At 33.1% G+C, this 13,865-nt stretch overlaps 1 protein-coding gene across 1 annotated transcript; it reads left to right on the top strand.

The window, feature by feature from the left end:
• The first annotated feature begins 4,795 nt into the window (after positions 1-4,795).
• On the top strand, positions 4,796-5,710 carry LOC136973583 (uncharacterized). Its single transcript, XM_067268314.1, has 3 exons — positions 4,796-4,987; positions 5,285-5,418; positions 5,488-5,710. The coding sequence occupies exons 1-3, from the start codon at positions 4,808-4,810 to the stop codon at positions 5,579-5,581; spliced, it is 408 nt and encodes a 135-aa protein (XP_067124415.1). The 5' UTR covers positions 4,796-4,807; the 3' UTR covers positions 5,582-5,710.
• Positions 5,711-13,865: the final 8,155 nt, after the last annotated feature.

Below are 13,865 nucleotides of genomic sequence, written 5' to 3'. Positions count from 1 at the left end.
TTAAATTCTATTCTATTTTGATTTCCAAATTGCTTCAATTTTACAAAAGAATCGTCATTCGTCATAAATTTTATCGTCAAAATGTCGAAATTTTTTTGTTGACGTATTTATATTTAATTTAGGCATTGGTCTTCTCTTTTAATAATGTTTTCTTTTTCATTATACGGTCTTGAGCCTAAACTTTTTTAAAATAAATTTTTTAATCACTAGCCACGATATAAGGGCTAAAATTAAAATTATAAAAAAAAACTTACTTGGTAAAACAAAATGTGTGATGAATATACATGCCTAGTACAAAAAATTCTTCAATTGTATGAATATACTTTTAAAGAAACTTATAATTAAATATAACTTTGTGAAGAAACGTACATAAAAATAACAAAATATTCTTTACTTTTTAAATCTTAAAACAATCCACTTAGTGAAATAGCTCCCTACGAGTGGCTAATGAATGGAATCAGAGACGAATGGTCAGTGGCGTAGCGAAACATAACTGGCGCCCGGGGCACGACACTTTATTGGCGCCCCTTCCCCCTTCCAGAAACACGTATAGTTTGTCTTGGAGACCATTTGGGCGCCCCTCTGTGAGTGGCGCCCGGAGCATGATACACCCCCTTGCACCCCCCTCGCTACGCTACTGGTCTTGGTAGGTGAGCGGCGCGTGTATGCACGCAGGTTGCGAAATCCCGAGGGTGCCGATACCGGTCAATTTCAAATGACTCTTTTGTCGCATCACTAGTATACCTCAAAGGACGCGACAGGGTTGTTGTAAATTTTAAACGTTTCTCATCATAGCTGTAAAAATCGGTTAATGTTACCTTAGGATCCAAAATGGCGGCCGGGGAAATTTTTCCCTACTTCGGAGACTGCGACGGGGAAAAAATTTTTCCCTAGAGTCGAGACGTCGACGATGTGGGGATTTTTTCCCGTTCGGTTTCTACCCTGCGTTCGACGTTGCCGAGTATCCTGTAACCTCGAAACGGAGACGGTATTGTAGAAATAAGTCGAAACTAGTTACTTTGTACTTCAATATCTGTAGTCTTGGAAAAACATTGGAAAGACAAATTTTTATGACAACGGATATATAAATCGTAAATTTAAGGAAAATAAATTCTAAAGCTTTTTTTGTACCTTGTACGTCTCATTCATTAAATTTGATTGTAAATGATGCTGCCAAAATAACAATTAATTTTTTAACATTATGCAAGAATTGTACACTTTTTTCTGCATTCTCTTACAGATGGGACATACTAAATCGTAATATCACCGGTTTAACATTGAAATCCGTAAGTAATGTAAGATGGGAGAGCAGAATAAACGCAGAATAAATATATCAAATATTTTAATGGATTTTTTAAGACTTCTGTCAAATATACAGAACTATCATAAAAACATGCCATTAAACTCCTATCGATTGGGTTAAGTTATAAATCTAGTCTAGGGTGGGCAACCTTTTTTATAACATGGACCAGAATAAATTTTACGTTTTTTACGCGGGCCATAGTAGTTAATTGACGCCTTCCTGTGACTTGTAATTTTGTTAGTCTGCAAATATGAAATAAATAAATAAAAAGTTAATTACTACATTTATTTCCCTTATCGTTTTCGAAAATTACAAAGAATTGGAAAAATAACTAATTAATAGTTAACTATTAATTGGAAAAATAAATTAAATTGGAAAAATAACTAATTAATAGTTAACTATTAATTAATTAGTTAATTAGTTATTTTTCCAATTTAATAATCTATTAAATATCTCGCGAGCCGGATAGAAACTTTTCGCTAGCCGTAGCTGGCCCGCGGGCCGAGGGTTGCCTGCCGTTGATCTAGTCTACTCATGATTCACACAATCGGGCGAGGGCGGCCGAATATCTAGCAGGCAAGCTGCTAACAGCCCACAACCGGTCCGGGATATAAACTTGGATGCTTTATGCATGTGTTGCTTCTACCAGCTAAACCGGGTGAGGTTGGTGCTCTGTAAACCGTATGTGCCAATTCCTATATAATCTGGCTGATTGGAAACTGACCCGGTTTCGACATTCTTTCCGCCACTGAATTATTCGAATATACAATAGCAATCTTATCGGTTTTTTTCACATGTAGTATAGAAATTTGTAAAAGATACATAATGCAGTTATAATAAAATATTAATTTTAATTAATTCAAAGTACGTTAAAATATGAAAATTTATATTTTATAAAATACAAGGGAAGGTCATTGGAAGTGGAAGCAGCGCTTCCATCGCTTCCAATGACGGCACGCCACTGCTGATATCCTAAAGAGAAACGAAGAAATGAGAAATAAATGTTTAAATATTTCCGAACTACGGCATGAACTGATTTCAGTCAGCACAAGACTCTGAACAACAAAAAAAAAAAAAAAAAAAGAAAAAAACATCATGCTTTTAGAAGAACATATGAAAAATCCCACTAATATTCATCAATGGAGAATTTTGGAGGTAAGATGTAATAAAATACAAAAATCGAAAAAATTAGTAAATATTCAAAACTTGTTTACGGAATAAAACGCCTTATAGAGAAAATAAGATATCCATCGTGTAGTGAGTACCTCTCTTGCACAGAGGTGCCATTATAGGTTATATCATTTTTTCAAATTGCAGCCCAGAAACTGGTGATACCAACTGATGGTTGATGCTACAGAGAGTCCATTGCCTTTTGTTAAATGTTGAAATAATTTCATTAAATTATTTTCTGTTAATTTTCTATTAGTCTATTATGACTATAATCTATTAATAGGACTTATTATACTTATCAGGCTGCAATTTAAAAAAAAGAAAAACTGTAGACCTAAAAATCCCACTGTCGTCCTGCCGTCTTTCCTTAATATCGAGAACGGAGTTAGATGAAATCCGAGACATCTTAAGGGCAGGAGACCCAGGTCACAATGCTGGTCTGCAGTTTTTAATCATATTTTTAATTTATTTAATTTAAAATATATGTTCTCCACTTCAGATTAGTAGCGGCTTACCTGTACTCATACTTTTAATAATGGAATCGTGTCGGTCATCTAACACCTATGGGAGGAAAATTTTTGAATTGAAATAACATAATTTCCGGTTTGCGTCGGAAGTTCATATATAGTTAATCGGGGCCTCCTGCCCCTGAGGTTTCCATATCTGGTCTCATCTTTCATGTATCTAACTCCGTTCTCGAGACTAAGGAGTGACAGACGGGCAGACAACAGTAGGAATTTATAGGTCTACAATTTTTTCATATTGCAGCCCGATGAATAAATAAATTTTCATAATAATTCATCTTTATTTTTTCATATTTTAGAAATTCATTTATCTTTAGAAAATAACCTCTTATATAATGTAATATAATAATTTATTGCATTCTATATTATTATACATAATTTTTCATATATTTATTAGTATATAATAATAAAACTGAAGACTTCTATTTGAAGAAGAATTTAAATTAGTACTTTAAATTCATATCTAAGCATTTTATAATTTATATAAATAATTCAATAGTAATAATTGTACAAAGTAAATTTATTTGGCATCAAAAATAAATATGAAATATAGACATTTTCTTATTTGACCACTCTCATCAAAATATTTTCTAAAAAACCTTGTAATACTATTTGTTAAATATTCAAACCAAAGACTAATAATTATGGAGCTTAAGATATAATTTAAGACAATGAAAGATCTGTAGAATCTTATAAAAATATTTGCATTTTCATTATTGGACACAATATTTCACATTTTAAATCATTTATATCAGTATGTTATTCTTTTATAGAGACATATTTTTGGCTATTATTCACACCAATTTCATAGGAATCTTGGCTTTTTTTCTCTTCATTTTTTAACTTTAAACTTTTTAGGAGAATTATATTTATTCTTATAGCTTCTAGCTTGCAATTTATTCTTATAGCTTCTTGTTCTTTTTAAACTCCTTTGGAATTTAAAAAGAAAAAGGACAAGCTATAAGAATAAATTTATAGCAGTTTCTCAAATGTTGGTCTGCAGACTAGTGCCAGTCCATGACGACATTTTTACTGGTAAACAAAAGTAATTATTAATAGTTATTAAAAATGTGAATTCTAGTCTTTAAACATATGTAAAACATATCTATGAGAATCTATTTTCTTAGCAATAATGGTAATGAAAGCAAGTCTTATCCTCAAGCATCAATAAGTTGTTTGTGAAGATTAATTTTCAAATTACGACTTTCATGTATAGAAATTTCATGACAACCTTCAAGTCCAGTACTTCAAATTTTCAAGTTTGACATGAAAACAATTATTACATGATAAGTTATTAAATGCTGTAGATAATCATAAGTAGATAATTAAGTTGTTGTAATTTTTCTGTATTTAATACATTACTTTTCTCAAAGATAATCATCATCATAAATTAATGTTCTTTACTTTGAAATTATAATATATTTTACCAAACTTTTCCGCATTTAATTTCCTTTCTATAAAATGATGGTAAATAATAGAAACAATTATATGGTATTTAAGTTATACTTATACTTGCAGTCCATAGACCATAGCTTGAGCACATGCTTCTAGACCATCGTGTGGTCACAGACCATAGTTTGAAAACCTCTGGTTTAAGTCTGAGAACTAGTGATTTATTGAAATATCTTCATTAAAAAACTTTTAAAGAAAATGTAATTTCTGATGCTAGATCATTTTAATTTAATTTACACTGTTATTTTATTTTTAGATTAATTTGTACTGGTATATTTTAAGTCTAACATACTGTTTTGTGTTTTAATCATAATTTTATAAACAGGATAATGCACTTATCAAAGTGAACCAGACTCTAATGCAACAACTGGTATCTGAAAACAATGAAATTACAAATTATAACGTAAACATTAAGAAGAAAACTCGACTGTTTCAAGAAATGAAAACATTTGCTTTAAGACAGTTTGATTTGACAGAATTAAAACAAAAATTAGAAGAAAATCAAATTTTACTCAAACAAAAATCTGATGAGATAAAGGTTAGGAACTTCTTTATAATTTTTTTTTCCAATTGTCTGCTTTAGTTGCATATATAAATTAAATAATAATCAGTTTATAATTCAATGTAAGTTGGTTTATCTTGCAATAACAACATTTTACAGATCTTGAGATTAAAAATTTGTAAGGATTTGAAATAATTCATTCTTAAATTTTTCAGTGAATCAATTCTGAAGTAGAACTTATTGCATGACTAATTGTTATTAAAATTGTAATTTTAACAATAAATACACTATCTTAAACTGTTTTAATTAATTAAATGATTTATTTAATTAAAGTCATTAAGTGTTGAAAGGGATCATTTATATATAAAATATAAGAAAGAAAAACAAGAAAATGATGAATTAAGAAATCAATTGAAAAAATTAAAAGTGAAGATATGGTTAAAAAAGAAATCTTCCCATTTTAACACGTTAGTTTTATACTATATCATCTTATTTTAATTATTTAAAATTTTATATTAATTTTTAATTTATTCCAGAGAGCAACAAGATAGCAATTATTCTTGTATAGCTTGTAACTCTGATGTTTTGCAATTACCACCCATAATTGAAACAGATGAAACAGCGTATTAATAAAATTTTATGTAACTGAATTTTCTAGTCATATATTTCATTTTATTAAAATATAATATATAAATAATATTTCTTTTGCAATATATAATTAAATTAAGTAAATATTCCATTAAAAGACTTGTAACAAAATTGTCGACCAATTTAATACAATAAAAACAAATACACTATTAATATATTTACATATATATATATTTGAATAAATTGTATATATACTGTACATTTTATGTATTAATCAAGTTATATATGTTAATAACTTTTCTTTTGTAAAATTCTTGTAAAATCTACATCTTTCCCGGCGCTGTTATATATAACAGAGGGAAAGTATGGCGATCGGTCAAGAAATGACTTTCCAAGATTTTTTACATTTTTGGATTCAGGGGACCTTGAAACGTCGAGAAATGGAAAAAAAAAAAAAAAAATAGTTTTCTTCTTATATGTGTGGATGTTTGTGTATGTGTGTGTGTGTAGGGCACGATTTTGTTCGTTCTTTTTGAAGCTTACAGGGGTTGGACAAAAATATGAAAACCCCTCGTGAAATGCATACTTGAACGTAAATGTTGATTCTAGCCAAGCCTCTAGGTTGCTCTGTTGTATTTGACTACTAACGACACTTGTGCAATCTCCTCAATACGTTGCACATGTCAGTCATTGCTAGAACCGTGTTCTGTATAGATGGAAGTGCGCAATGTCAGAGCTAAGTGAATTTGAACGTGGGCAAATTGTTGGTACTCGTATGGTGAGTGCTTCCATAACCAAGGTGGCCGAAGTGTTTGCTGTGTCAAGAGGCATCATATCGAAGAATTATACTGTATACAGAACAAGCAGAAAAACATCATCCGCTAAGTCACAACGTGGACGGAAGTGTGTGTTGAGTGATCGTGATAGACAGTCATTGAAGAGGATTGTGACAAAAAATAAGAAGACTACAGCTGCAAAAGTCATTGCCGAACTGAATATGGAGCTCATAAACCCTGTCAGCACCAAAACAGTTTGAAGGGAGCTCCATAAGCAGGGAATTTCAGGGTGAGCTGCAATTCCAAAACCATTAATCAGTGATGCAAATCCCCATGAAAGAAAAATGTGGTGCCGAAGCCATAAAACCTGGACTATGAAGCAATGGAAAAGAGTCGTTTGATCGGATGAGCCTTGTTTTACAGTTTCCAACCTCTGACCGAGTTTACATCTGGCGAACGCTGTCCCAAGCCTACGATGCAGAATGCTTGCTGCCAAGAGTGAAACATGGCGGGGCTTCAGTTATGATTTGGGCAGCCATATCGTGGTATTCCATGGGCCATGATTACTTTGCAAGGTCACATTACTGCCAAAGATTATGTAACCATTTTGGGCGATTGTGTCCATCCCAATGTACAATGTTTGTTCCCCAATGGTGATGCTGTGTTCCAAGATGACAAAGCGACTGTTTACGCAGCTCACATCGTCTAAGACTGGTTTTGTGAACATGAAGGTGATTTGTCGCATCTCCTCTGGCCACCACAGTCACCAGACCTCAATATTTTTTTTTTTTTTTTTTTTTTTTTTTTTTAACTCTTTCCGCCCTGTGGGCACTAAGAGGGCCTCTTTTAGTAGGCCCATTATGGGTTCGGCCAGGCCCACAATGGGGCGACCGGGTGGTGAGGGAGACCTCAATATTATTGAGCCTTTGTGGTCTATTTTGGAGAGACAGGTGCATGATCGCTATCCCCCTCCATCATCATTACCTGAATTTGCCACTATCTTGCAGGTGGAATGGTACAAGATTCCCTTGAAAACCATACAGGACTTGTATTTATCCATTCCAAGAAGACTGCAAGCTGTTGTTGTCAAACGCACGTAGTGAAAAAATAAGTCCGACGAGAGGATAAAGGAAATTTTAACAACTTTATTTTATTTTTCACCCGCGTTTGTTAAATTATACAGGATTTTCGATACACGTTTGTATTCCGACACTCCTTTTACAAAATCACTTAAAACTCGGCAGAATCGTAGTCGAAAAACTCGCGACAAAAGAATTGATGTACGCGACGCGTTACAGAAGGGGCGCGAAAAAGAAACTTATAACTAATTACTTAAAACTACTTATGCTAGAGAGGGAAAGAGAAGATGTAGATAATAGGACAGAACAAGACAAGAACGGGTACCCAAACTTAGCTAGTGAACTTGTGATGGTGGCTATAACTCGGGCCTTCTTGGACGATACGAGATTCGACGACCGTAGTGTTCGAATTTTCTACTTCGTGTTCTTTCGATAGACTTCCAGAAGAGCTTTTGTATCAGATTTCTAGAGTTCTTCTCTAGATTCCGTAACGTTCGGTTTGCTGCCTCCTTCGTGCTCCCGTCGGCGCGAAATTCCTGGAGACCTCACTAAACACGTCCTCACAGCTCGTCGTCTCGGCCCAAACTGTGGCCAGTCTATCACTCTTTTAGCCCCTGCAGGCTATCCCTTTTTCTTTGTCTTATAACCAGTTCGTTGCCACCCACTGAGAGAAGTTTCCAGAAGAAAGAGAGCAGGGAACAAAGGGTAGAGAAATAAAGGAAAAGAGGAATATATATACATATATATAAAAAATATACAAAAAAATTATGGCGTAAGACCACACTGTTTTGAATGCCAACGGTTTTCCTCCACTGTATTAGGGCTTAGTAATAGGTTTACTTTCGGTGTTTCCATATTTTTGTCCAACCCCTGTAACTCATGCGCTTTTTGTCGAAAATTTCTGAAATTTTACAGGTTGGTTTGTGTATTAGGGCCGGGGTTCTCAATCTTTTTGATGTCGGGGAACACTAAACTTTGACATTTTTTTTTCCGCGGAACACTTACAATCAACTTTAAAGCAGGGGTAGCAAACCTTTTTGAAATCAAGAGCGCATTTGATCTAGTACTCGTATATGACGTCATTGGCGTTTGCTGATTACATTCCCATACCAAAATTATTTTACATTGTATTGATTTTTCTTTTGCAACAATTTTTAATGGTATATTTGATTTTTTTCACGGAACAACTTGAAATGGCTTTCACGAAGCACCCGTGTTCCGTAAACCACGGATTGAGAACCACGGTATTAGGGGATTGATGCTATTAAATTTTGGCGATTAAAGGTTGAGGAAAATTTTTTTCTTTTAAAAACTCTTTTCGCCCTGTGGACACTAAGATGACCTCCATTAGCAGACACATTATGGGTTCGGCCAGGCCCACAATAGGGCGGCCGGGTGGTTCATTTCATTTCATTTCATTTTTCATTTCAATTTTTATTAAGGCACATACGCGCATACTCAGTACCGTCAAAACATAGCTGAGTGAAACATTTTTACAGTATTTATGGTGAATTAACATCTAGATGGAATGGTTGTACCATAGTTTTTACATGAGTTGCAATGAGTAATGGAATTACAGAGGATAAGAATAAGTAGTTACATAAGGCATAATTTATACGAAAGGACAGATTGAATTGCAGGTATTTGTTTACAGATCGATACAGTAGAATAGATGGTGAAGATTGTTACGATACATGGTAGTGGCATGAGGTGGGGGTACCCTGCCAGAAGGCCTGGCAAGGTTACAATATAGGGTATTTCCAGTAGACATTTCATTCCAACTAGACTTTAGGATAGAATGATACAATATTATAATAAGAATAGTTAAATTAAAATAATTTAAACTTAACCGAAAAAAAATTAAATATTAATAGTATTAAAGCATGGCAACCAAAGAAAGTCAATGAGCCAAGTGTTCCTGTATGAGTAGCGGTAGATATACGTATTATTATTCCAGGATACATAGTACAGATGGTGATATGTTGAATACACGTGGCCGAATGGCGATGGCATTGTGAGATGCCGTAATACAGAGAACACCTGGAATGGTTGTCGTAGAAAGGCTGTGCATAGTACAGTGCATAGTATAGTGCATAGTGCACTGCAAATTAATATACGCCAGATGTCGAATTGTCGACTAGCATAGTTCATTTCATTTAGTTGTCCAAAAGTTCTTGCAACGAATGTACAGTGGATGTTCCAAAGTTCCAAAGATCCTGATAGCATTTTCTTGGAAAACATTCGAGTAAGGCTCACAAACTAGTTGAGTCCTTAGATATAGAGGTAAAAGGGTTTCTTGAATTCAAGAACTAGAGTCCTGAAGCAGAGCGTACCATAGGAGGTGTTCTTACCAAATAAGTGTATTAATAGAGTTCTGATACACTGTATTTATGATCGACATTAGGTCTCAATCGGTGTCTCAATGATTGTTACATGTATCGTGTTTATTCCAATTAAGTGTATTGATACAGTTTCTGATACACTAAATTTATGTTCTTCAATTGGTCACAATCAGTATCCACGTGTCCATATGTGTTTGCGAGTAGTACTTATCTGATGAACCCTGAAATTAGATATAAAGAGCACGAACTAAAAATTAATTTTGGTACTTACCTGTACTTGGGAGAGCTACCAGCGGCAGTGAACGACTACAATAATAGCAGCATGTCCTGTTGTTTTTATGCATCAGTTGATCCTAATAAGGTCCTATGAAGGTTATCGTTGAGATCAAACTTCCTAGACGACAACAGAAAGAGAAGAGAAGCATTGGGTACTAGCGTATGGCAGTGGGCCCCGTCCCTCACCACCCGGTCGCCCCATTGTGGGCCTGGCCGAACTCATAATGGGCCTACTAAAAGAGGCCCTCTTAGTGCCCACAGGGCGGAAAGAGTTAAAAAAAAAAAAAAAAAGCGTATGGCAGTTTATTCAAATAGCAGCAATAAAACGTAGTCCATTCTTCATTTCATATAGTCGCAAAGAAATGAAGTCTACTCTACATAAAATGTGTATGACAGTTTATTCATATAGCAACAATGTAACGAAGTCAATTCTTCAAGAGATGTTATACAGTCCGCAAAGTAAGAGTTAGTGAAGACCAAGAGAATGATGAATTAAATAATATATGTTGTATTGTGGAAATATAAAATAGAAATGGAATCAAGTCAATTCAAGTGACCAAGAAAATGTTGCACAATGAAGGTGATGGAGAAATGAAAGTGGCCGAGATTGCGTTTACAATAAGAATTTTGGAGTTTTAAACACACACAACATTAAAGATTACGAGGGTAGTTTCAAACACAATACAACAATGAAGATTACGAGGGTAGTTTCAGAGTTCAGACGCAGCAAGTATGCTCAGAAGCAACGAATAAAAAGATATATAATAGGAAGATTGATTTTAAAAGTACTCGAATCAATCCCTAGTTGCAAGTGTGGCAATGGTCTCGTGTCTTTTAATGAGTTTGTAGAAAGCATTGAAGATTTCCTTGTTTTTAATGAAGACGTCGTGATCACATGGCCAATCAATATTGTAGCTGTTTACAGTGATTTTTAGATTGAGACGTTCTGTTTCGAGAGAAATGCATTCGAATATATAATGGTCAATGTTATCTTGAAGATTACAGATAGCACATAAGGTATTGCTTTTGTTCGTAAAACGCTGAAGGTAATTGGAAAATTTACCGTGTTCAGTAAGAAATTGGGTGAGAGGAGAACTTGGTTTAACCCATTCGTATGTATCATGGAAATTTTTAACATCTGGTACGAATTTGAAAGTAATGTTATGTTTTTGACATTACTTTCAAATTCGTACCAGATGTTAAAAATTTCCATGATACATACGAATGGGTTAAACCAAGTTCTCCTTGTGGCGGCCGGGTGGTGAGGGACGGGGCTCGACATATCCAGACGAACCACCCTCGAAAAATTTCTAGTCAGGAGTCGAACCCGGGTCCCCTAGAACGGTAGGCTGCCACCTTGACCGCTCGGTCATCTGGCCAATGAGGTCGAAGGGGTGGGGAGATGAAGGTCGTGCGTCATATCTCGAGTAGGATCGGATTTAATGACGATTTTATTCGTTATTAGCATTTACAATTTTTTTATCATAAAACCCATCCCTTCCCTCAAATCTAAGCTTTTGCCGTTTTATAATAATTAAAAATATAAAAAGTTTTTAATAATAAATATCGTAACAGATGGCGTTACACAAACAGTTTTAAATGTTGCCGGGAAAGTTAAGCAACTTGTTGCTGGATTTGTTACGTTGAACTGTTATTGTATTTACAATAATGCTCGTATATGTGAAATCCGCCTGTTTTCGCAGTTTGAAACACGTGTTCTGCTTCTCTTATAAAAACATACCTCTCACGCTGTTGTATATCAGCTTGTTTTGCTACTGTACTGCTGTGTCAATGTGAATTTAATGAAACAGTAACTATTCATGATATTTCTGTAGTAACCATTATAAAAAATAAAAAACCAAAGTAAAAAAAAATTCTTCCAATAATGTAAAAGTTTTTTTTAAAAACATAGTGAGTTTATTTAGGTATTTTGCGGAATATAGTGCCGATTTTGCCTCATCGATAAGATCATGCTCTCATATACGAGGAAATACGGTATTTTAACTTGAATTACGATGTGTTTATTTCATATTGTAAGACCAATTATACATCTGAAAAATTCAATTTTTCATTTTATTACTAAGTTTTTGTTATTTTATTATTGTTATTTTTTAATATATTTTGATGAATTATATGTAGAAAATACATTTGCTTTTATCAATCCTTGTAGAAAATTTAAAAATCCCAATGGACCGCGGTAAGTACTGGAAGATCACAATCTGTATAAATATTTCTATGGTTATCTAGATGTCAAAATAATACGATCATTATGTAAGTAATTTTAATTGTTTGAAGTTGTAAGTTTTGCAATATGATTTGTGAAATTTCGATACTTTTCAATTATTATAGGATACTGTTATTTTGCAAAACAAATTTAACGGTAATTTAAAATTTATTTTGTATACTAGTACTTTCTATATATTAACATGACTTATTAAATCCTGTTAATATATAGAAAGTACTAGTATACAAAATAAATTTTAAATTAAGTTAAAAAAGGACACAAAGGCATAATAATTAAATTTAACGGTAATTTATCAAAGGAGAAATTTTTATTGTAATTGTTATTTAAAAAAAGAAAACAATTGATATTTAACTTTTTAAAGTAAGAAATTGATTTTTATGAAATACAGAATTCAAACTTTGCAATTTCGATTTCATTTGATTATTATTTTTTGCAGTAGATGGCACTATGTTTTTTCAAAGTATCTTAATCATTTATCATGTAAAGTTTCATAAATTAGCTTATAAAGGCGAATTAAATGAAAATAAATTATGAGGATATTCATTTCATTAAATCAATAAAAAACTATCTATATTTTGGAGAAATTGTAAATAAAATGTGAAAAACTATCAGATGAGCCCGGCATTGCTTGGGCAAAAAATAAAAACAGCAAAGATTAAGATTATTAGATTATTTCATACTTCTAACCCTTCTACTATATTATATTATAGTATTTGATTTATATTTACAAAGGTTATCTTACCTAAGAGTTTAGCACACCGAGTACCCAATCTAACACATTTAAATAATTCTTTATTATTCTACTGTACACAATTTAAACAATTTTTAAGTGTTCGATTGTGCACTCGGTGTAATAAACTCTTACGTAAGATTACGTAAGATAACTTTTGTAAATATAAATTAAATACTATAATACATGTAAGAAGAATTAGAATTACGAAATAATCTAATAATCTTAATCTTTGCTGTTGTTATTTTTTGCCCGAGCACAGTTGGGCTCATCTGTAGTATATGTATATTCTTCCATATCTCATTTGCTGTATACATGATGTAATTTGCTTCCAACTTTATGTACAAGGGCGTCGCCAGGGGGAGGGGCAGAGGGGCAGTTGCCCTCCCCTGGAAATTCGAAAAAGTTATTTAAATGCTAAGTTTTAATTAAAATAATCTTCTTAGGCTTTTTGTAAGTTAAAGAAAATTTTTTATTTGAGATATTTCTTTTCCGGTACATAGTAAATGATTAAAACTTTATGAATCGTTTCTATTTTACCTACATACAATTCATATCCTCTATCAATTTACATCATCTTGCCTTCCCTTACCCATTGGCTGGCGTCGTCCTTGTTTATGTACCCAATAGTAATTTATTCAAATTTTAAAAAATGGCTTTGAATTATGCTCATTATTTAGTATCTCTTACAAAATAAATACAGAAATAGGTTAGTAAGATTTATTGAAGTTAACACTTCGTCTTGTTACTACAGTAGAGAACCGAAAATCGGAATCAATTGGGGACTGGGTTGTTCAGATTAGTGATTTGTTCCGATTACCGATTATGTACGAATAAATATATTAACCTATCCGATGTTCAAATTTTTCTCCGTTGCG

Source organism: Centruroides vittatus, unplaced genomic scaffold (genome assembly GCF_030686945.1).
Source record: "Centruroides vittatus isolate TY-2023 unplaced genomic scaffold, ASM3068694v2 contig_3221, whole genome shotgun sequence".
In the NCBI taxonomy this organism is placed as follows: Eukaryota; Metazoa; Arthropoda; class Arachnida; order Scorpiones; family Buthidae; genus Centruroides; species Centruroides vittatus.
The sequence above is the reverse complement of the archived record's forward strand: the minus strand, read 5'-3'. Positions and strand labels throughout refer to the sequence as shown.

Bases quoted from the DNA above. Each gene is read 5' to 3' on its own strand.
- LOC136973583 (XM_067268314.1), top strand. From the start codon at position 4,808: ATGCAACAACTGGTATCTGAAAACAATGAAATTACAAATTATAACGTA. The intron at 4,988-5,284 runs GTTAGGAACTTC...ATTTAATTAAAG, and splicing joins AAAAATCTGATGAGATAAAG to TCATTAAGTGTTGAAAGGGA. The intron at 5,419-5,487 runs GTTAGTTTTATA...AATTTATTCCAG, and splicing joins AAATCTTCCCATTTTAACAC to AGAGCAACAAGATAGCAATT.